The sequence below is a fragment of the Apium graveolens genome, chromosome 2 (genome assembly GCF_009905375.1).
Source record: "Apium graveolens cultivar Ventura chromosome 2, ASM990537v1, whole genome shotgun sequence".
In the NCBI taxonomy this organism is placed as follows: domain Eukaryota; kingdom Viridiplantae; phylum Streptophyta; class Magnoliopsida; order Apiales; family Apiaceae; genus Apium; species Apium graveolens.
The window spans coordinates 4,447,629-4,468,091 of NC_133648.1; the positions used below are offsets into that span (position 1 = coordinate 4,447,629).

A 20,463-nucleotide genomic window follows, 5' to 3' on the forward strand; every position below is an offset into this window, starting at 1 on the left:
ATTTAAATATTACTGACTCTTAATTTTTTTTAAGAAATGACAAGAGTCAGAGACTTCTATTGGAGTTCCTATTACTTATTTTCTTATATTTGTAAACAAACTATGTTTTATACATAAATATTTAGGTTCTATCTTTAATATATAAATGTTCAGGTTAAATGATGTAGGAAGATTTTTGATACATATCAATTATGTAATGAAACGCTATAAGAGCAAATATATGCTTAAGCTGAGGAGCGTGATTATGTAACTAGAGCAAAATGGTATATCACGCCATTAACTTTGAGAGACAATGCAGAGACTAAAGACTATAAAGACTATGTATGATCATGCTAAACCTCTAGCTATCATCAATTATTAGTTCGAATCAATAAAAACTCCATGCCACCATTCATTTTTCTAAAAACTACTTGCCACCATTCATTTTTTATTTGCTTCAATATCTGTTTGTTACATGGATTTCATCATTTTTTTATGAAGAATTTTTTTTATGCGGGGATTTCCTTTTAGTCACTGGTAGGCATTTTTAAAAACGCCAATTTTTTGTGAATTTAAATATTAAATTATTAAATTTATTTTTGACAATCATACTCAATTAATTTAAAAATTGGAAATTACTAAATCAAACAAGCAACCTCCATTCACAACCAAACATCATCTCTACTTATTTCCATATTTACTTTTCCTCGTACTATATAAATACGATCCGTATGTATAAAGTTTTTTTGCTAATTAAACTCAAATTACTATTGATTAAATTTCAATCTAGTTAAGCAGAAGGCAAGTTATAGGGTTTGATAGTTTAAAGAAAAAAGTTGTAGTGTTTGATACAGTTTTGTGCATTAATCATTCATTACAATCATATAGATTTTATTTATTTTTTTTACTTAAACACACTCGCACACCGGCAACAAGATACATCCGCTCTACAATAAGAGGTGTTGGGTAGTAGAAGATTTGACTTGTAGCATGCAACGGAAGAAGGGAGTTGAAGATATGACCAACAATTCATGGTTGAAGCAAAAGAACAAGGTAGAAGATTCACCTAACAAGAAGCCAAATCAGGGAATATGGTCTAGAGAGCCGATAACTCTCAAAGTAAAACCTTTTTTCCACCAGAAAGAGGTGCTGATTAAATGATGCACGAAGATATTCTGGTAACACCAGAAAGAGTCAGCAAAAGTTACCTCGTCAAGGTTAATTTTATATCTCTTTTCACTCCACTTTGCATTCATTCATCTTAATTCGTCTAGATCTTAACTCATTATCAATTAACATTGGAACACGCAATTCCATATAAATCAGGCTTAATTTGAAAAAATTGTATTGGTTTTTTTTTCACTAATAGGGATTTCATTCAATCATGTACTCCCTCTGTTAGGTAATGAAAGAATTGGATAACAAAGAAATCAAAGTTTCAAGGTTGCAAGGATTTGGTCTTTCAAAGCATAAGGTACAATGGTTTGAGTATGTAAGCAATCTGATTTAGTGTTTGGTATTTAGTTTGCATGTATTTGTGGAGTAGTATCTTATATCTGTGGTTCGTATTCGGGGATTTATCAATCAATGGTTTAGAAAGAATAAGGTTTACGGTTCAAAGATCAATAGCAGGAATCAAGGTTTAGGGTTCAGTGTTTTAAACCACTTGCAATATAGGACTATCAATAATCTACAATATATCTCGAGAAAGTTCAGAACACTTGCCTGGTACTAGCTTGCTATACTTCGCCAATATTAATCACAATCTCCTACTCCTCGACTATCTGTTTCTCTTTCGTACGCCTTACCTCTTCTGCTCACATAACATAAGTATCTATAAATACTCAACTCATATGATTCTATTTGGTATACAGTTCTATCTACCCTTCGTTTTACCCAAATCCGACTAACGGATGTAAAGTTATACCATTTTCAAGCTGATCTTGATCGAAGAGAAGATTTATACCATGATGAGTACATCTTCAATCTGTACCAGCATCATTTGAATTAGAAATTTTACACATCGTTCCAGGATATCCATATCAATAATTATGCAAGTTTGAATCAAATATAGATTACTCTTGGTCTCCCGAAAGATCATGAAACAACCCATGTTATCCTTAATCCTATAAATGGTTCCAGCAGAAAAGTTGTGAGTATATTTGAAAGTGACTTTATCAAGTGGCATGGAGCCGAAGCTTATCCCTTTACCATAGAAGAGATCCAACAAGTGGCGCGTGAAGATGAAGCTATGCGTAGTGGCAAACATGATTTGGGAAACCTTTTATGCAGGCAAGGTCGTGATTTTGTGATCTCAAATGATTGCACAAAGGTACTTTCATTGGCTATGATATGTGCACAATTTTAAATTTCAATTTAGGTCAAAGTTTAAAATTATATATTTTTAGGGGCCCAAACTTGACATGTGTAAAAGCTTAATTAGATTAACAATTTAAACTTAATTAAATTGAGTCATTGTGACAACACTTTTGAGCATCCTTTCAAGAACTTTTCTATGCCCCGTTTCGTAATTTCTTACATAAAGTGCTATCTTAACAAAAAAAATCTGATGGAATGAAATCAGGTACCTATTTCTGAACTGCTACAGAAGACTGTTTGCCTCTTATTTTATGAAAATAATTTAGAGTGCAGAGAATGGACGGAGGAACTGAAGCAGGTTTATGAAGTACGCAAAAATTTCGAGGTAGTGGTTGTGTTCCCTGTTACTTTTGGGCAGCGTGTCTTTATTCAATCGGGATGATTCAAAATAAATGGAAACGCGAGTTAGAATTCTGAAAAGTCTTCGCCGACTTGCCATGGTTGGCAGTCCCTTTTGAAGATCCTAAATGTAGGCGGTTGTGGCGAGTCTTTATGCGCACAAAATAGTGCAATGATTCTAATGCATCGAACTTGTTCATAATTCACTCTAAAGAAAAGTATTTCGAGGAAAATGGATTTTAGGTCCTGAAGGAAACTGGATTCACAAACTATCCTTTTATTGGGGTGGAGGTTGTACCGAGTGCAATTGCAATAAGAGGGAAGAAATTGTCGTCTATTTGACTATTTTAGAACCAAATATTGAGCTACTTCATGCTAGGGATTTGGATGATGGATGCTAAAGGAGGACTGTTAGTTCATTACATAGATATAACGATTTTCTTTATGCATATCTATATATTGTATTCTCGTTGACACTGTTTTTCCCCGTGTAGGAGAAATTTAAAGTCTGCAAACTCTTTGGGGCTCCAGTTGTGTTCCTATTTGTACGAGCTTCAGGATGTAGTGAATTTCTATCCAGATTACAGTATTATCATTTAGTTGCAAGTTGGACTATTGATAAGTTTGAGGTAGTTTACATTCCAATGAATGAATCTGATAAGGAATTCACTCTGGTGGTAGTGACTTTTGGATCTTTTGGACATTATTTTGATCAAGGAATTACTTATAGCAACAGTTACGACGCAGCACTTGAGCTGTTTTTGAAGACCTTTCCATTTAAGTACGACAACGAGAAGGAAAACTTTGAAAGCGTATTTAGGACAACCCGTCCTATATCTTTTCCATTGAACAGTGAAAGTGAGAAAGAAGACGGATGAATAGTTTACGCCCCGTTTCGGTAATTCCTATTTTTAGTTTTTTATGCAATTTCAAATATGCTTGTCATAGAAATTTAAAATTTTGAGCCCAATGAAATATTTTCAATGTTAAGGGCCCATTGTTAATTCTAGAAAATTTATTTAAAAAGATACTCTAAAAGACATATAAGCTGATTATTCAAAAAAAAAAATCTTTAAATTTCTATAATAAATACGGTAGGGGCCAGAAAATTTATTCTTTTAACGAAATTCTTGATCGGTTCAGATTAAATATACATAGTCTGAGGAGAACTGGGGATGGAAAAATTAATTATTTGAAGAAATTTCTCCTTTACCAAATATTCAATAATTGAGTTTTTGCTAGAATACCAAATCTAACCCCAAATTTGGGTGCCAAGCAAATTATAAATGTGAGTTCAAGCAGATTACACGAGAACAAAACAGGGGAACAAATATTTTATATAAAACAGTGGGCTTCTCTATGTTGTAAAGCACCTGTTACTCAGCAACAGCCAAAATTTCAAGAGTACAGCCTAATACTTGCCAAATTTTCATAAATGCATACACCTCTACATGCACAAAAACGTTTGTATAACTGTTGGTATCTTCGGAATAGAGTTCATTACTAAATATTACTACTCTCTCTCAATCCTTGCTTTCTATTTAAACCCGAGTTCAAGAACTCTGAATTTCTTGATTGTTTTAAGGTGCAGTTATGGGGAATTGTTGTCTACCGTTGATTAGACACTTTGGCAATGATGAAGATGCATTGGAAAGTTTACCATTGCATAGTGAAGGTAATTGGAGTCATGGGATATCAAGGCACAATTCTCTTTCTACGTATACTTCCTTTCCAAACTATTCGCCTTCTTGGAATAAAGAGAATCGAAAGAAAAAGGCTCTGTATGCTTTCCGCGGGTGCCATCCTGGCATTGGAAGAATTCTTAAAGGTGGTGAGGCTGAGCTGATTGCAGCAGGATGGCCTTCATGGATGGTTGAAGATGCCAGTGAAGCTATAAGGGAATGGATTTCACGAAAATTAAAGTCTTTTCAGAGATTACGACAAGTATACTCCTATCCTTGCTTGTTTTCTATTTAATTAAGTTTATTTTGTTATCTCTTAATATTTAAAGGTGAGATCTTGCGAGAGCCTAATGGTTAAACTCTTAGTATACGCATATGTGTGTCCGAGTCTAAAAATTTATTTTATTGGCCTTTATTTATATTATTGAATAAAATTTCTTACATCAATAAATCATTTATCCCCATCTGGTGAAACTGTTGATTAGCAATCAGCTCACAGTACGATACGAGAGACTCGAACCCAAGTCCCTCCCTAAACCGAGCTCCGATATCATGTTAAGTAACCAGTCACACTAAAACCTTAAGGTCATAGAGGAAGGCCCGAACAGGATCTTATATTCTTTAACGGATGCATATGTAAATGAGTATATAAATTTTTGTTATTGGCCTTTATTTACAAAATAATTGAAATTTCTAACGTAGCTAACTCTGAACCGGTTGATCCCTTCAAATCATTAGATCATGTGTCCCTTTCACCGGTAAAACTGTTGATTAGCAATCAGCTCTCTGTATATATGTAATTCAGTACATCGTCAACTTGTCTCCTCATAATTAGTAATGTTTTACTGTCATTATGGATGGTTTTTTTGTAGTATTTCCTTGAGTAGCTGATTCAAAATCTTGGTTGACTGACTTAATTTCTCTTTGCAGATTGGTGAAGGCAGCCATGTTTATCAGGCACTTGATCTCGAGAATCAGAGAATCGTTGTGTTAAAGAAGATCAGAGTCAACATTTGGGAACCTGAAACCATTCGCTTCATGTCCAGAGAGATTAGAATTCTACGCAGTCTACACCATCCTAACATTATAAAATTGGAAGGTGTAGTTGCATCAGAGTTTTCATACAGTTTGTACCTTGTACTGGAGTACATAGAACATGATCTTGCAGGGCTTGGTTCCACTGGCCTCAAGTTTACCGAAGCTCAGGTACTCATACAACGTATTTTACACTTTTCTATGCAAAAATAATAATATTTAGGAAAAAGTAATACATTTTTCTCTTAATGTGAAATCACATTTTCTCAAGTATCTTCATGCTTTGTGATACGCAATTTAAGATATTTTTGTACATAAAAGTGTACTTGGGACTGTGATTCATTGAGATGCAAGTGTAAGATTTTTTTTATCTTTATATATAAAAAATTCAACCTTTTGCAGGTCAAATCTTACATGATATCAAAGGTTTCAACCTTCTTCTTCCATTTTTTTATTTTTATTTTTGTTTTTTGCTAAGTGTAGTTTCCAACCTTCTCTGACAGGCTCCAACCTTCTGCTTGATGGCAATGGGCACTTAAAAATTGCAGACTTCGGGTTGGGAAACTTTTACAATCCGCAAAAAGTTCGCCCTCTGTCAACTAGTGTCGTTACTCTTTGGTACCGAGCACCTGAGTTATTACTTGGCGCCACTTGCTACAGTGGTGCTATAGATTTATGGAGTGCTGGTTGTGTTCTTGGTGAATTGTATACAGGAGAACCTATCTTCCAAGGGACAACGGAGGTATACATGATTTGTTAATGTGTTACAGAAGTATAAACATGTATTGGCTACTAGAAAGATACATAACTGAAAAAAGTTTGCTCTTACAGTCTATAGAAATATAAGGCAATGCCTGATACTATAACTTCTAAGGGAAGTAGTCCTTCACTTTTGGAATATACATTATGACCTCTTGAATGCAAACCATACCTTAATTTTTTTTGCGGGAGTCTGTATGCACATTTCGCAGGATAATAAATTAGGGAGACAGTTATTTTATTTCAAGCCAGGGTGAGGAAAAAGAAGGGTGACGCATTGCGCGTAGGCCAAATATTATTTCTACATTTTCCTGCCATAGCCAGAAAGTAATGCACCCAATGAAAGAGTTGGCCAGCATGACCTAGTTCATTTACTACATCAATTTTTCTATTACAATTGAATGATGAAGTTGCTATATTTCTGTCGATTAGGTGGATCAGCTGCTTAGAATATTCATGATCTGTGTCTCACCTTCAGAGCACTACTGGAGAAAATTGAAATGGTATCCTGCAGACATCATTGATCCTCAAAAACATTTTAGAAGACGTGTTGCAGAAAATTTCAAAGCCTTTCCTGCACCAGCACTAGCACTGCTTGAGTCCCTTCTATCCATAGACCCTTCAGCTCGAAAGTCTGCAGTTGATGCTTTGAATAGTGAGGTACTAAGTAGTTCTGCGAAGTTATATAATATTTTCTTATTATAGACTCTGAGAATTTTTTTTCTTTCCTAAAAGTATTTTCTCTTGCAGTCCATCAACTCTGTAATTTTCTGCCTGTTATTATATTTAATATGCATTTGAACCCTTTGCTTTTTCCTTGTTGAGCTACCTATTGATGCACAACCTGGTTTTTATTGCAGTTCTTTTTGTCAGAACCTCTTCCAAGTAAACCTGAAGAGTTACCAGAGTAAAATACTAGTCAATATTGTAAATGAAACACTACCTGAATATGAGTGCCCGGATACCACGTAAAGTTAGGTTCCTGTGATATTTGATCGTACTCCCAGTATCATGCCTAAATGAAATTCAGCCAGTGCACAACTCCCATTCGCCAGCCACACTTGCCTATTGTAACAAATCCAAGTCAGTGAACCACTGCTTCAACAGCTTTAAAAAGTTGAGATGGGTGAAACTTACTGGTCCAGCATGAATCGCTTTCCTAACTGTTTCATCATTCAGCCATGAAGTTGCAACTTCATCATCCTGAGTTTTATGTTTCTACAGCTGTCATAGCCATTGAACTTTTATCATGTCCCTCGATAGGCGTGAGCTGATTTATCTTAGCTAGAGAAATGTTTAATATTATAATGTACAATCCTATTGGAACTTGTAGAGAAGCCGCTGGAGGGAACAAGGGTAACATATATGATGTCAAAGGGGAAGGGACATCTAGATCTAGAGCCATTCCAGCTCTTCGTGTTAACGCAGAATTATACCGCTCAATGCTGGTAAGTTTTTCTTACTAAGAATAAATCTTTTGTACCTGGTTCGTACATTATTCATTGAGTTGGTAATTAATTTGAATGCAGACGGAAAGGGTTGAGGTAAAGTTCAAGCCTTCTAGCGTTGAAGCTGCTTCTGGAATTCCAAATGAAATTAGAGGTCCTGGGGAGTGATGGGACTTTTCACAAATGAGCATCAAATTCTGGAGCGTGGGCTTAGGTCACCGAGTTGTCCGAGAAAAGTTTGGTAAAGATGTTGATGGCATTCCCGGGACATCAGCTTGAGCTGACTTATCCACAGCCATAAGCAGAATATTTCCTACATGTATGTTGTACATGGATTTGCTCATCTCCTGTGTGTTTCCCAACAAGTATTCAAAATAACAGTACCATAAAACTCATGTAATACCCGGATCATGATATTTTCGATTATCTTCCTTGAAATTGTGATATTTTCTAAATTATTTCCTTTGTTTTGGATCTCAAAATTTGTATTCAATTATAAAAAAGGCATCTCCCAAATTTATTAAAAAAACAGTTCCTAAATAATATGTGATCTATCTCCCAATTTGGTATATCTAGTATCGTGCATTTGTTTAATAGGTAAATGCTTCTGTGGGAAGAAGTTGAGAAGATTCTAGTACTTACTTGATATAGTAAAAATTGTGCTTTATCTTCAGTTTTGAAAAAATAGGGAGGGGTACTTTATGAGAGGCTTAGATTGGTACAAGTGTTCTTTTTTCAACCTCTAATCACCTGCATCATTTCCCAAGTTTGCCAGCCAAAATTGTGCTGACATGGAACTTTTGATTGCTTAATATATTTGCGAAGTTTTGACAATTTACCGAAACAGTTAAAATACATATTGAGTGCTAAAAAATATATTTTAAATACTTAATTTAGTTTAAGAGCAATTTAGAATGTTACTACATTTGTAAATTGTAATATTATTATATAACTCTGTTTTTTAAGAAATGACAAGAGTCAAACACATGTCATGTGTCTGTTGCACATGCTCTTATGTATTATGCTCATGTATTTTCTTGCATACGTAAACAAACTGTTTTTATGCCTATATTTCTTGGTTAGATATAAGGAGATTTTTGGTGCGTGTGATGAAACGCGAGAAGAATAAATTCATGATCTAAGTAATGCATGATCATGCTACTACCCTCTTGAGAATGCAAGATGACATGATCATGTTATTGGACCGCATAATGATGGATTATTTACGTTATTTTTCGGTAAGCTTTTCAATATTCGTTTAAAGCATAATAAGTTTTTGTTATTTATGTCATTAGGTTTGTGTTGTTATGTCTAATGTACAATACTCTCTCTCAAGACTTGTAGGCAAGCAGCTGGGGTATGGGGAAATCAAGGGTGGCATGTGATGTAAGGAGCAAAACATCAAAATCTCATACCATTCCAGCACCCTGGCTAAGTGCAGAACTATACATGTCAATGCTAGCAAGTTTTTTTCAAATTGTTACATGTTTTGTTCTGGTTCTTTCTGTATGAAGTTGTTTCTCTAGAAATTTCATGAACTCGTCAACTTGTGAGTCCATGTACATGTACAGCGTAAACATGAGTAGGTTTATAGGTAAGCCTGTTGTCAATCCATAGAAGAAGATGCTAGCTAAGAGCAACTCCAACAATTTTGCCCCATAATTATCAAATAATTTTTTTATATTTTTTCCTTTTCAAATTATTTGTACACCTTTTCCTGAAAATACTTAGAGGGTGTATTCAATTGAGGTTTTAAAGATTTTTTTGGATTTTGAAAATCCTATTGTATTGAATTTGGATTCTAAAAAATCTTTTAAAATCTGATGGTACTCAACGGTTATTGAAAAAAGTCTTTTTAAAATCTAGGATTATTCAATTTAGATTTTAAAAAGTCCATTAAAATCTTGCGATGATCAATTTTGATTTAAAAAAATTCATTAAAATTGGTGCTATTCAAAAGTCCATGGATTGTATTTTATAAAATTGTAGATTTTGATTAGTGTATTTTATGTTTTCAGAAATCTTAACAAAATCCAAGAGATTTTGTTGGATTGTACAAATAAATACATACAATTAAAATCAGCCAAAATCAAAACAATCATTCAAAATTAATGGATTATTATAAATTATCTAAAATCTGAATTGGATTCACCCCTGAAACTCTGTTGGCATCCCAAAAAAATTTCACTAACTTGATGAAAAAATTCTAATAAAATAATTTATTGAACACTGAACCCAAAATTAATATCATAATTTATGAGATCACAACTTTTAACACACACCCCTCATTTTATTAATATGAGTGTCATGCCACATGACTTACAAAATTTGCATACCCAAATTTTTACAAAACCCATGTCAATCAAAACAGTGAGGTTAAGAAGTCATTTTTCATGAAACTCATTTCAACTCTCATGAATCACCAAGTAAGAGTAAGTTACACGAGGGAACAAAATTTTTGAAGTTATTTGGCAAATATATATTTTCATATAAGAAGCAAAGAGATAAATTTAAAGACCCATATGTATAATCATAGAGAATTGATTTATGAACATTTAAATAATTATTGCTTAAAAAATATTGTTTTCCTCGTTATGGTTTCTAAGAGAGTGATCGGCTGAATAGAAAATATAGTTCTATAATCTTTTTAAAAAAAATTGTTTTGCTGAACAAAAATTTAAACATTCTATTTTAATTTAGAAAAAAAAAATTATATTCATCTTAACTCTCAAAACGATAACAATTGGCTGGGCCTGAGGGAGTACATAGTTAAATTACTAGCATAAAATTTGTAGAGCAGTAGATAAACATAGTAGTAATTCAAGGTTGTAACATGGATACGAGTTTAAATAATATTTTTTATAAATTCTAAAAATATAAACTAAAGTCCAAAATAAAGAAAATGAAGAATGTCATAAATTAATGAGAAAAATGCCCCTAATTACGTATTAGGGGAGTTACATGAGTACTAGTATATTTTAATGATAAAACAAGCTTATAACCCGTGCGAGTTTAAAATTTACCTTTTTATTTTCTAAAAATTATTTTTAAATATTTTTTATATAAATGTAAGTCCTGTTTCTGAGATGTTACAATATTGTTTTTATTATGATAGCTTGTTACAACAAATATGGACGTATTGAGAAATATACAGAAAAGGAATTGAATTTGTACAATATCTAATCATATTTTATCTACTGTTGTATCATTATATAATATTTTTTTATTTAAATAGTAGTAGAACAATGTAATTATTTTATATTTATGAATGATAATTTTTTAATCATATTCTACTTAGGATGGTATTAGAACATTGTATAGAAATTGGTGTTTTAATACTATTAGAACAATATAATAATTTTTTTATTTATGATTGTATTAATAATTTATTTATTTTAATAAGATGTAATGTTAACCGTCTATTTTTAATTATATATCAAGATTAACGATTGAGATTGTTTTGGCTGTACATCACCAAAATTTTGAATAAAAAGTCTCTTACACACATTATATATAAATTATATATAAAGGATATAATTAGGAGATTTTAATCAAGTTGTGTAATTACATATGTACCCTCGTGCATTAACATTAAAAAGCATTTCTACACTTAACTTAGGTGAATACGTATTTAGTAGAAGTTAAGTTCAAAAAAAATAATGTAGAAGCCAAGATTTTCTTCTATGATTCTGATATACTGAAGAGGTTAGGTATACCCTAACACTAACACTAAGTCTTAAGATCATTATTTATTATTTTTAATTTTTTTTTAGGAATTCAATATACAATTTTATTTTTTTATATTGTATTAAAATTTAAATTAATTTAACTTTTTAATACAAAATCTAACCAAAAAGTTGTATATCAATATGAAGATTCTAGAATTTTCTATAGAGTGAAACCGAGTATGTTTTGGCCATATACACTTATTTCAAATTGTCATGGGATACATTCATATATTATCATAAATTATGATACTAAAAACTCATTAATTTTATTTCAAGGGACCTACATGGGACCCACCTTTTTCCTTGCTGTATCCGCCCTGCCCTGATTTAAGTGCAAGTTTTAGAGTGAGATTACACGAGGGACATACCAGTGAGAACAAAGATTTTATATAAAATAATGGGCTTTTCTCCGTTTTAAAGCAGCTTTAGTGCCAAAATTTCATGATCACATAGTCTAATACTTGGCCAAAATTTAATTAATATATACACTTCAACATGCAAAAAAATTTGTATAAGTATTGAGATCTTCGAGATAGAGTTCATCACTGAATATTATTAACTCTTGATCCTTGTTTTCTTTCGAACCAGTGTTCAAGAACTCTGAATTATTGCTTGTACAACTCATTTTTCTTGATTATTTTAAGGTGCAGATATGGGGAATTGTTGTCTACCCTTACTTGGACACTATAACAGTGAAGAAGATGCAATGGAAAGTTTACCATTGCATAGTGAAGGTATATCGAGGCACAATTTTCTTCATAAGTATACTTCTTTTCCAGAATATTCGTCTTCCAGGAATAAGGAGAACAGAAAGAAAAAGGCCATTTCTTCTTTCCGCGGGTATCATCCTGGCATTGGAAGAATTCCAAAAGGTGGTGAGGCCGAGTTGATTGCAGCAGGGTGGCCTTCATGGATGGTTGAAGTTTCTGGTGAAGTTTTAAGGGGATGGATTCCCAGGAAATTAAAGTCTTTTGGGAGATTAAAACTAGTATACTCCTGTTCCTTCCTTGTTTTTCTATATTAATTAAGTTTATTTTGTCACCTCGTAATTTTTTTAACGCGATATCTTACAATAGCCTAATAGTTAAACTCTTAGTATATGCATATGTGTGTGTGTGATAATATAAATTGTTATTATCCTTTGTTTAAATAATTGAATAAGATTTCTTACATCATTAAATCATGGATCCCCTTCTCGTAAAACTCTTGATTAACAATCAGCTCTCCGTGTATATATCCCCTTTTGATAAAACGGTTGATTAGAAGTCTTTGGAGATAAATGTAGACTTCTATGCCTTGCTTGTTTTTCTATATTAAAAAGTTTATTTTGTTATCTCTTAATATTTTAAGGTGATATCTATCCATGGAGCCTAATGAATGTTCGGATCTCTCTTATGTAACAAGCGGTCGTGTTAAACTTTTAGTAGGATATGTGTGTGAGTATATAAATTTATGTAATCGAACTTTATTTAAAAACTAAATAAAATTTCTAAGGTAGATAGTTCTGAACTAGTTGATCCCTTCAAATCATTAGATCATGTATCCCCTTTACTTTAGATCCCCTTTAGTGGTAAAGTGTTGATTAGCAATCAGCTCTCTCTGTATTTATGTAATTCAACACATCATCAACTTATCTCCTCATTATTAGTAATGTTTTACTTAAATTTAGAATCACAAAATTTAATATTGATTAAGCTTAAAATATTGAATATAACGTAGAATCTCATCTAAAATTGAAAATCAAGTGTAATATAGAAATCTAGTATAGAATCTTCTACGTACATTCGTAACAACGAAATTACGTGTTATGTTATATTTGATCTTATATATGATTCTATAGTGTTATTGGGTGTTCTTCTTGGAGCAATGGCCCCGTTTTACTGTCATCATGGATGTTTTTTTTAATTTTCTTGAGCAGCTGATTAAAAATCTTGGCTGAGTGATTTAATTTTTCTTTGCAGATCGGTGAAGGTACTTACAGCCATGTTTATCGGGCTTTTGATCTTGAAAAGCAGAAAATCGTTGCTTTAAAGAAGATCAGAGTCGACGATTTGGAACCTGGAACCATTCGCTTCGTGGCCAGAGCGATTAGGATTCAACGCAGTCTACACCATCCTAACATAATAAAATTGGAAGGTGTAGTTGCATCAGAGTCTTCATACAGTTTGTACCTTGTGCTGGAGTACATGGAACATGATCTTGCACGGCTTGCTTCCACTGGGCTGAAGTTTACAGAAGCTCAGGTACTCGTGCAAAGTTTGTGCAATAGTTAAATTTTTTATGCAAAATGATATTTAGGAATCAGTCAAGTTACAAATATTCTCTTAATGTAAATTCACATTTTCATAAATCTCCTCATGCTTGTTGACACACAGTTTAAGATAGTGTTGTACATAGAGGTGTATTTGGCACTATGATTCATTGAGATGTAGTGTAAGATTTTTTATTTTCTTTTATCTTGATACATATAATAAAACTCAACTTGTTGCAGGTCAAATCCTACATGAAGCAACTGCTCTGCGGACTTGACTACTGCCACCGTCAGGGCATCCTGCATGGAGATATAAAAGGTTCCAACCTTCTTCTACTATTTTTTTTAAATTTATTTTTGTTTTTTGCTAAGTAATTTCCTACCTCCTCTCGCAGGTTCCAAACTTCTGATTGACAATAACGGGAACCTAAAAATTGCCGACTTTGGTTTGGCCTACTTCGACAATCCGCAAGAAGTTTGCCCTCTGACGAATCGTGTCATTAGTCTTTGGTACCGAGCACCTGAGATATTACTTGGCGCCACTTGCTACAGTGATGCTGTAGATTTATGGAGTGCAGGTTGCCTTTTTGCTGAATTGTATGCTGGAGAACCAATTTTCCCGGGGACAACGGAGGTACATGATTTGCAAATGTGTTCTTACAGACAAATAAACATGTAATAACTACTTAAAAGATAAATAGCCGAAACACGTTTGTTCTTACGGTTTATAGTTTGATTACTTAGAATTAGTAGTCTACAATAGCAGCGTCTGAAATGTCAACTGTTTATAGTAATTTTTTTTGTACTATGAATTTTTCTACCTCTGATGATGGTGGATAAGGTAGAACAATTAAAACATTAAATTTCATTTCCACATATTGATAAATGTAGCATTAGAGTGGTGTGAGTTTATGTTTTCACATGCTTAAGGTAAGTAGTCCTTCATTTTTGGAATATACATTATAACAAAATAGTTCTTGAATGCAAACCTAACCTTTTCCTTTTTGCTTTTCTTCTTATTCTTTCACTCGAGTCTATCTGGAGCCTGTCTGCGCATTGTGCAGGATAATAAATTAGCGAGAAAATTATTTTATTTCAGGCCAGAGCAAAGGAAAATAAGGGCGACGCATTGCGCGTAGGCCAAATATTATGTTTACATTTTCCTGCCATGGCCAGACAGTAATCCACCCAATGAAAGACTTCTTTGTGGATGGCCAACTTCATTTATTCATTGTTTCTATTACTGCCTCAACTTTGCTGGTACAATTGAATGATAAAGTTGGTGTATTGCTGTCTATTAGGTGGACCAGCTGCGTCAGATATTCACACTTTGTGGCTCACCTTCAGAGGAATACTGGATAAAATTGAAGCAGTGTCCTGCAGAAATATGTGATCCTCAAAAACCTTTTAAAAGATGTGTTGCAGAAAAGTTCGAGAACTTACCTGCACCAGCATTAGCGCTGATTGAGACCCTGCTGTCAATAGAATCTTCAGCTCGAAAGTCTGCAATCAATGCTTTAAATAGTGAGGTACCATGTTGCGAATTTAGATTCATTTTCTTATTATAACTTCATTCTGAGAAATCTTGTTCTGCGTATTCTTGATTTAAGGGCCTTACAGATATCCATTAACATCCTCTAATAGGCTGTTCTTTCCTAAAAGTATTTTCTCCTGCTGTCCACCAGCTCTGTATTTTTCTGCCTATTATTCTATTTTTCCTTGTAATATATGCATTAGAACCCTTTGCTTTTTCCTTGCTGAGCTACCTATTAATACAACTTGGTTTTATTGCAGTTTTTTTTGTCAGAACGACTTCCAAGTGAACCTGAAGAGTTTCCAGAGTTTCCTCCAAGCAAAGAGTTAAATGGTCAAGCTCGAGATGAAGCAAGAAGGTTTATAATGTGAAATAATCAGTCTTCATATGTGTATCCATGTGTGTGTGTGTCTGTGTCACATCCTTATTCTTCCTCTAGAATTGTATGTTTCTACAGCTGTTGTAGACATTCACTTTTTGTCATGCCGTTAGGTGTGAGCTGATTTATCTTGGCTAGAAAAATGTTTTATGTTGCTATAATGTACAATACTGTTGGAACTTGTAGAGAAGCGGCTGGAGGAAACAAGGGTAACATATATGATGACAAAGGGAAAGGGACGTCTAGATCTAGAGCCATTCCAGCTCTTCGTCTTAACGGAGAACTATACCACTCAATGCTGGTAAGTTTTGTTTATTAATAATAAATCTTTTGTACCTGGTTCCTACATTGATCCAATCTTTACATTTAGTTCATTAAGTTGGTAATTAATTTGTATGCAGACGGAAAGGGTTGAGGTAAAGTTCAAGTCTTCTACCGTTGAAGCTGCTTCTGGAATTCCAAATGAAATTAGTGGTCCTGGGGAGTGATAGCCGATGGGACTCTTTACAAATTAGCATCAAATTCTGGAGCTTGAGCTTAGGTCACAGAGCTGTCCGAGAAAAGTTTGGTAAAGATGTGGATGGCATTCCCAGGACATCAGCTTGAGCTTACTATCCTGATCCACAGCCATAAGCAACATATTTCCTACATGTATGTTTTACATAAATTTGCTGATCTCCTGTGTGTTTCCAAACAAATATTCGAAATGACTATACCATAAAATTCATGTAATACCTGGATCATGATATTTTCGATTGTCTTCCTTAAAATTGTGATATTTCTAAATTATTTCCTCTTTTTGGATCTCAAAATTGTATTCGTATATAAAAATGGCAGATCCCAAATTTATTAACAAAATTGTTGCTAAATAATATGTGATCTATCTTAATTCCTGGATTATACCGAGTATGACCAATTACCACTGTTGTCATGTGAAAATTTATTTTGGTATCCAATTTGGTAATTCTAGCATCGAGTGTTCATTTATTAGTTAATTGAGCTCACCATGCTTTTTTGGGAAGAAGTTCAGAAGATCCTAGTACTTCCTTCATATAGTATCCTGTTCCCTTTTGTTTAATTACAAGAAATGTTTTAACTGGTTCCCAAGTACAGTTGTCTCTGTGAATTTGCAGAGAGAATTTAAGAGGAAGCCTGGTGTGTGAAATTGATGGGAACTACTAGTTTTGTAGTCTTGCAGTTACTGAAAAAACTAGAGTTTCCAAAACAAGCGATAAATAGGTTAGATTCTGGACACTTTTCACTTTACACTCTAGTCCAGACTACTATAGTCTGTGTTTCATGTGGATTTGGAGTGATTGTGTTACTCTTTTGACTCTATATATCAGTTGGAAAAAATTGTGTTTAATCTTTAGTTTTGGAAAAATACGGAGGGGGTACTTTATGAGAGGCTTAGATCCGTACAATTGTTCTCTTTTCAACCTGTAATCACCTACAGCATTTCCCAAGTTTGCAAGCCAAGATTGTCAGACATGGAACTTTTGATTGCTTAACAGATTTGCCAAGTTTTGACAATATACCAAAACGGTTAAAATACATATTAAGGGCTTAAAGGATATATTACTGACTCTTAGACTTTTTTTAAGAAATGACAAGAGTCAGAGACTCCTATTGGAGTTGCTTTTAGGTATTTTCTTATATTTGTAAACAAACTATGTTTTATACATAAATGTTCACGTTAAATGATGTAATTTAAATATTACTGACTCTTAGACTTTTTTTTAAGAAATGACAAGAGTCAGAGACTCCAATTGGAGTTGCTCTTATGTATTTTCTTATATTTGTAAACAAACTATGTTTTATACATAAATGTTCAGGTTAAATGATGTAATTTAAATATTACTGACTCTTAATTTTTTTTAAGAAATGACAAGAGTCAGAGACTCCTATTGGAGTTGCTATTACTTATTTTCTTATATTTGTAAACAAACTATGTTTTATACATAAATGTTTAGGTTAAATGATGTAATTTAAATATCACTGAATCTTAGACTTTTTTTAAGAAATGACAAGAGTCACAGACTCCTATTGGAGTTGCTCTTACATATTTCCTTATATTTGTAAACAATCTATCTTTAATATATAAATGTTCAGGTTAAATGATGTAGGAAGATTTTTGGTACATATCAATTATGTAATGAAACGCTATAAGAGCACATATATGCTTAAGCTAAGGAGCTTGATTATGTAACTAGAGCAAAATGGGATATCACACCATTAACTTTGAGAGACAATGCAGAGGCTAAAGACTATAAAGACTATGTATGATCATGCTAAACCTCTAGCTATCATCAATTATTAGTTCGAATCAATAAAAACTCCTTGCCACCATTCATTTTTCTAAAAACTACTTGCCACCATTCATTTTTTATTTGCTTCAATATCTGTTTGTTACGTGGATTTCATCATTTTTTTATGAAGAATTTTTTTTATGCAGGGATTTCCTTTTAGTCATTGGTAGGCATTTTTAAAAACGCCAATTTCTTGTGAATTTAAATATTAAATTATTAAATTTATTTTTGACAATCATACTCAATTAATTTAAAAATTGGAAATTACTAAATCGAACAAGCAACCTTCATTCACAACCAAACATCATCTCTACTTATTTCCATATTTACTTTTCCTCGTACTATATAAATACGATCCGTATGTATAAAGTTTTTTTGCTAATTAAACTCAAATTACTATTGTTTAAATTTCAATCTAGTTAAGCAGAAGGCAAGTTATAGGGTTTGATAGTTTAAAGAAAAAAGTTGTAGTGTTTGATACAGTTTTGTGCATTAATCATTCATTACAATCATATAGATTTTACTTATTTTTTTTACTTAAACACACTCGCACACCGGCAACAAGATACATCCGCTCTACAATAAGAGGTGTTGGGTAGTAGAAGATTTGACTTGTAGCATGCAACGGAAGAAGGGAGTTGAAGATATGACCAACAATTCATGGTTGAAGCAAAAGAACAAGGTAGAAGATTCACCTAACAAGAATCCAAATCAGGGAATACGGTCTATAGAGCCGATAACTCTCAAAGTAAAACCTTTTTCCACCAGAAAGAGGTGTTGATTAAATGATGCACGAAGATATTCTGGTAACACCAGAAAGAGTCAGCAAAAGTTACCTCGTCAAGGTTAATTTTATATCTCTTTTCACTCCACTTTGCATTCATTCATCTTAATTCGTCTAGATCTTAACTCATTATCAATTAACATTGGAACCCGCAATTCCATATAAATCAGGCTTAATTTGAAAAAATTGTAATGGGTTTTTTTTCACTAATAGGGATTTCATTCAATCATGTACTCCCTCTGTTAGTTAATGAAAGAATTGGATAATAAAGAAATCAAAGTTTCAAGGTTGCAAGGATTTGGTCTTTCAAAGCATAAGGTACAATGGTTTGAGTATGTAAGCAATCTGATTTAGTGTTTGGTATTTAGTTTGCATGTATTTGTGGAGTAGTATCTTGTATCTGTGGTTCGTATTCGGGGATTTATCAATCAATGGTTTAGAAAGAATAAGGTTTACGGTTCAAAGATCAATAGCAGGAATCAAGGTTTAGGGTTCAGTGTTTTAAAGCACTTGCAATATAGGACTATCAATAATCTACAATATATCTCGAGAAAGTTCAGAACACTTGTCTGGTACTAGCTTGCTATACTTCACCAATATTAATCACAATATCCTACTCCTCGACAATCTGTTTCCCTTTCGTACGCCTTGCCTCTTCTGCTCACATAACATAAGTATCTATGAATACTCAACTCATATGATTCTATTTGGTATACAGTTCTATCTACCCTTCATTTTACCCAAATCCGACTAACGGAGGTAAAGTTATACCATTTTCAAGCTGATCTTGATCGAAGAGAAGATTTATACCATGATGAGTACATCTTCAATCTGTACCAGCATCATTTGAATTAGAAATTTTACACATCGTTCCAGGATATCCATATCAATAATTATGCATGTTTGAATCAAATATAGAGTACTCTTGGTCTCCCAAAAGATCATGAAACAACCCATGTTATCCTTAGTCCTATGAATGGTTCCAGCAGAAAAGTTGTGAGTATATTTGAAAGTGACTTTATCAAGTGGCATGGAGCCGAAGCTTATCCCTTTACCATAGAAGAGATCCAACAAGTGGCGCGTGAAGATGAAGCTATGCGTAGTGGCAAACATGATTTGGGAAACTTTTTATGCAGGCAAGGTCGTGATTTTGTGATCTCAAATGATTGCACAAAGGTAGTTTCATTGGCTATGATATGTGCACAATTTTAAATTTCAATTTAGGTCAAAGTTTAAAATTATATATTTTTAGGGGCCCAAACTTGACATGTGTAAAAGCTTAATTAGATTAACAATTTAAACTTAATTAAATTGAGTCATTGTGACAACACTTTTGAGCATCCTTTCAAGAACTTTTCTATGCCCCGTTTTGTAATTTCTTACATAAAGTGCTATCTTAACAAAAAAAATCTGATGGAATGAAATCAGGTACCTATTTCTGAACTGCTACAGAAGACTGTTTGCCTCTTATTTTATGAAAATAATTTAGAGTGCAGAGAATGGAAGGAGGAACTGAAGCAGGTTTATGAAGTACGCAAAAATTTCGAGGTAGTGGTTGTGTTCCCTGTTACTTTTGGGTAGCGTGTCTTTATTCAATCGGGATGATTCAAAATAAATGGAAACGCGAGTTAGAATTCTGGAAAGTCTTCGCCGACATGCCATGCAGTCCCTTTTGAAGATCCCAAATGTAGGCAGTTGTGGCGAGTCTTTATGCGCACAAAACAGTGCAATGATTCTAATGCATCGAACTTGTTCATAATTCACTCTAAAGAAAAGTACTTCGAGGAAAATGGATTTTAGGTCCTGAAGGAAACTGGATTCACAAATTATCCTTTTATTGGGGTGGAGGTTGTACCG

At 33.3% G+C, this 20,463-nt stretch overlaps 2 protein-coding genes across 2 annotated transcripts; both read left to right on the forward strand.

Moving 5' to 3' along the window:
• Positions 1-4,216: 4,216 nt before the first annotated feature.
• LOC141705682 (putative serine/threonine-protein kinase At1g09600) lies at positions 4,217-8,128 on the forward strand. Its single transcript, XM_074508575.1, has 6 exons — positions 4,217-4,641; positions 5,310-5,585; positions 5,918-6,156; positions 6,606-6,833; positions 7,034-7,621; positions 7,703-8,128. Exons 1-3 carry the CDS (start codon positions 4,291-4,293, stop codon positions 5,951-5,953), a joined length of 663 nt encoding a protein of 220 aa, XP_074364676.1. The 5' UTR covers positions 4,217-4,290; the 3' UTR covers positions 5,954-6,156; positions 6,606-6,833; positions 7,034-7,621; positions 7,703-8,128.
• Positions 8,129-12,001: 3,873 nt separating this feature from the next.
• LOC141684590 (putative serine/threonine-protein kinase At1g09600) lies at positions 12,002-16,241 on the forward strand. The gene is made up of 8 exons (XM_074489642.1): positions 12,002-12,337; positions 13,302-13,592; positions 13,841-13,919; positions 13,996-14,234; positions 14,902-15,129; positions 15,395-15,492; positions 15,700-15,814; positions 15,915-16,241. The coding sequence occupies exons 1-8, from the start codon at positions 12,002-12,004 to the stop codon at positions 15,999-16,001; spliced, it is 1,473 nt and encodes a 490-aa protein (XP_074345743.1). The 3' UTR covers positions 16,002-16,241.
• The last annotated feature ends 4,222 nt before the right edge of the window (positions 16,242-20,463 follow it).

Excerpts from the sequence above, each read along its gene's own strand:
- LOC141705682 (XM_074508575.1), top strand. The coding sequence starts at position 4,291 with ATGGGGAATTGTTGTCTACCGTTGATTAGACACTTTGGCAATGATGAA. Across the intron at positions 4,642-5,309 it reads CTTTTCAGAGATTACGACAA|ATTGGTGAAGGCAGCCATGT; the intron begins GTATACTCCTAT and ends TTCTCTTTGCAG. Across the intron at positions 5,586-5,917 it reads TCAAGTTTACCGAAGCTCAG|GCTCCAACCTTCTGCTTGAT; the intron begins GTACTCATACAA and ends CTTCTCTGACAG.
- LOC141684590 (XM_074489642.1), top strand. The coding sequence starts at position 12,002 with ATGGGGAATTGTTGTCTACCCTTACTTGGACACTATAACAGTGAAGAA. Across the intron at positions 13,593-13,840 it reads TGAAGTTTACAGAAGCTCAG|GTCAAATCCTACATGAAGCA; the intron begins GTACTCGTGCAA and ends AACTTGTTGCAG. Across the intron at positions 15,815-15,914 it reads AACTATACCACTCAATGCTG|ACGGAAAGGGTTGAGGTAAA; the intron begins GTAAGTTTTGTT and ends ATTTGTATGCAG.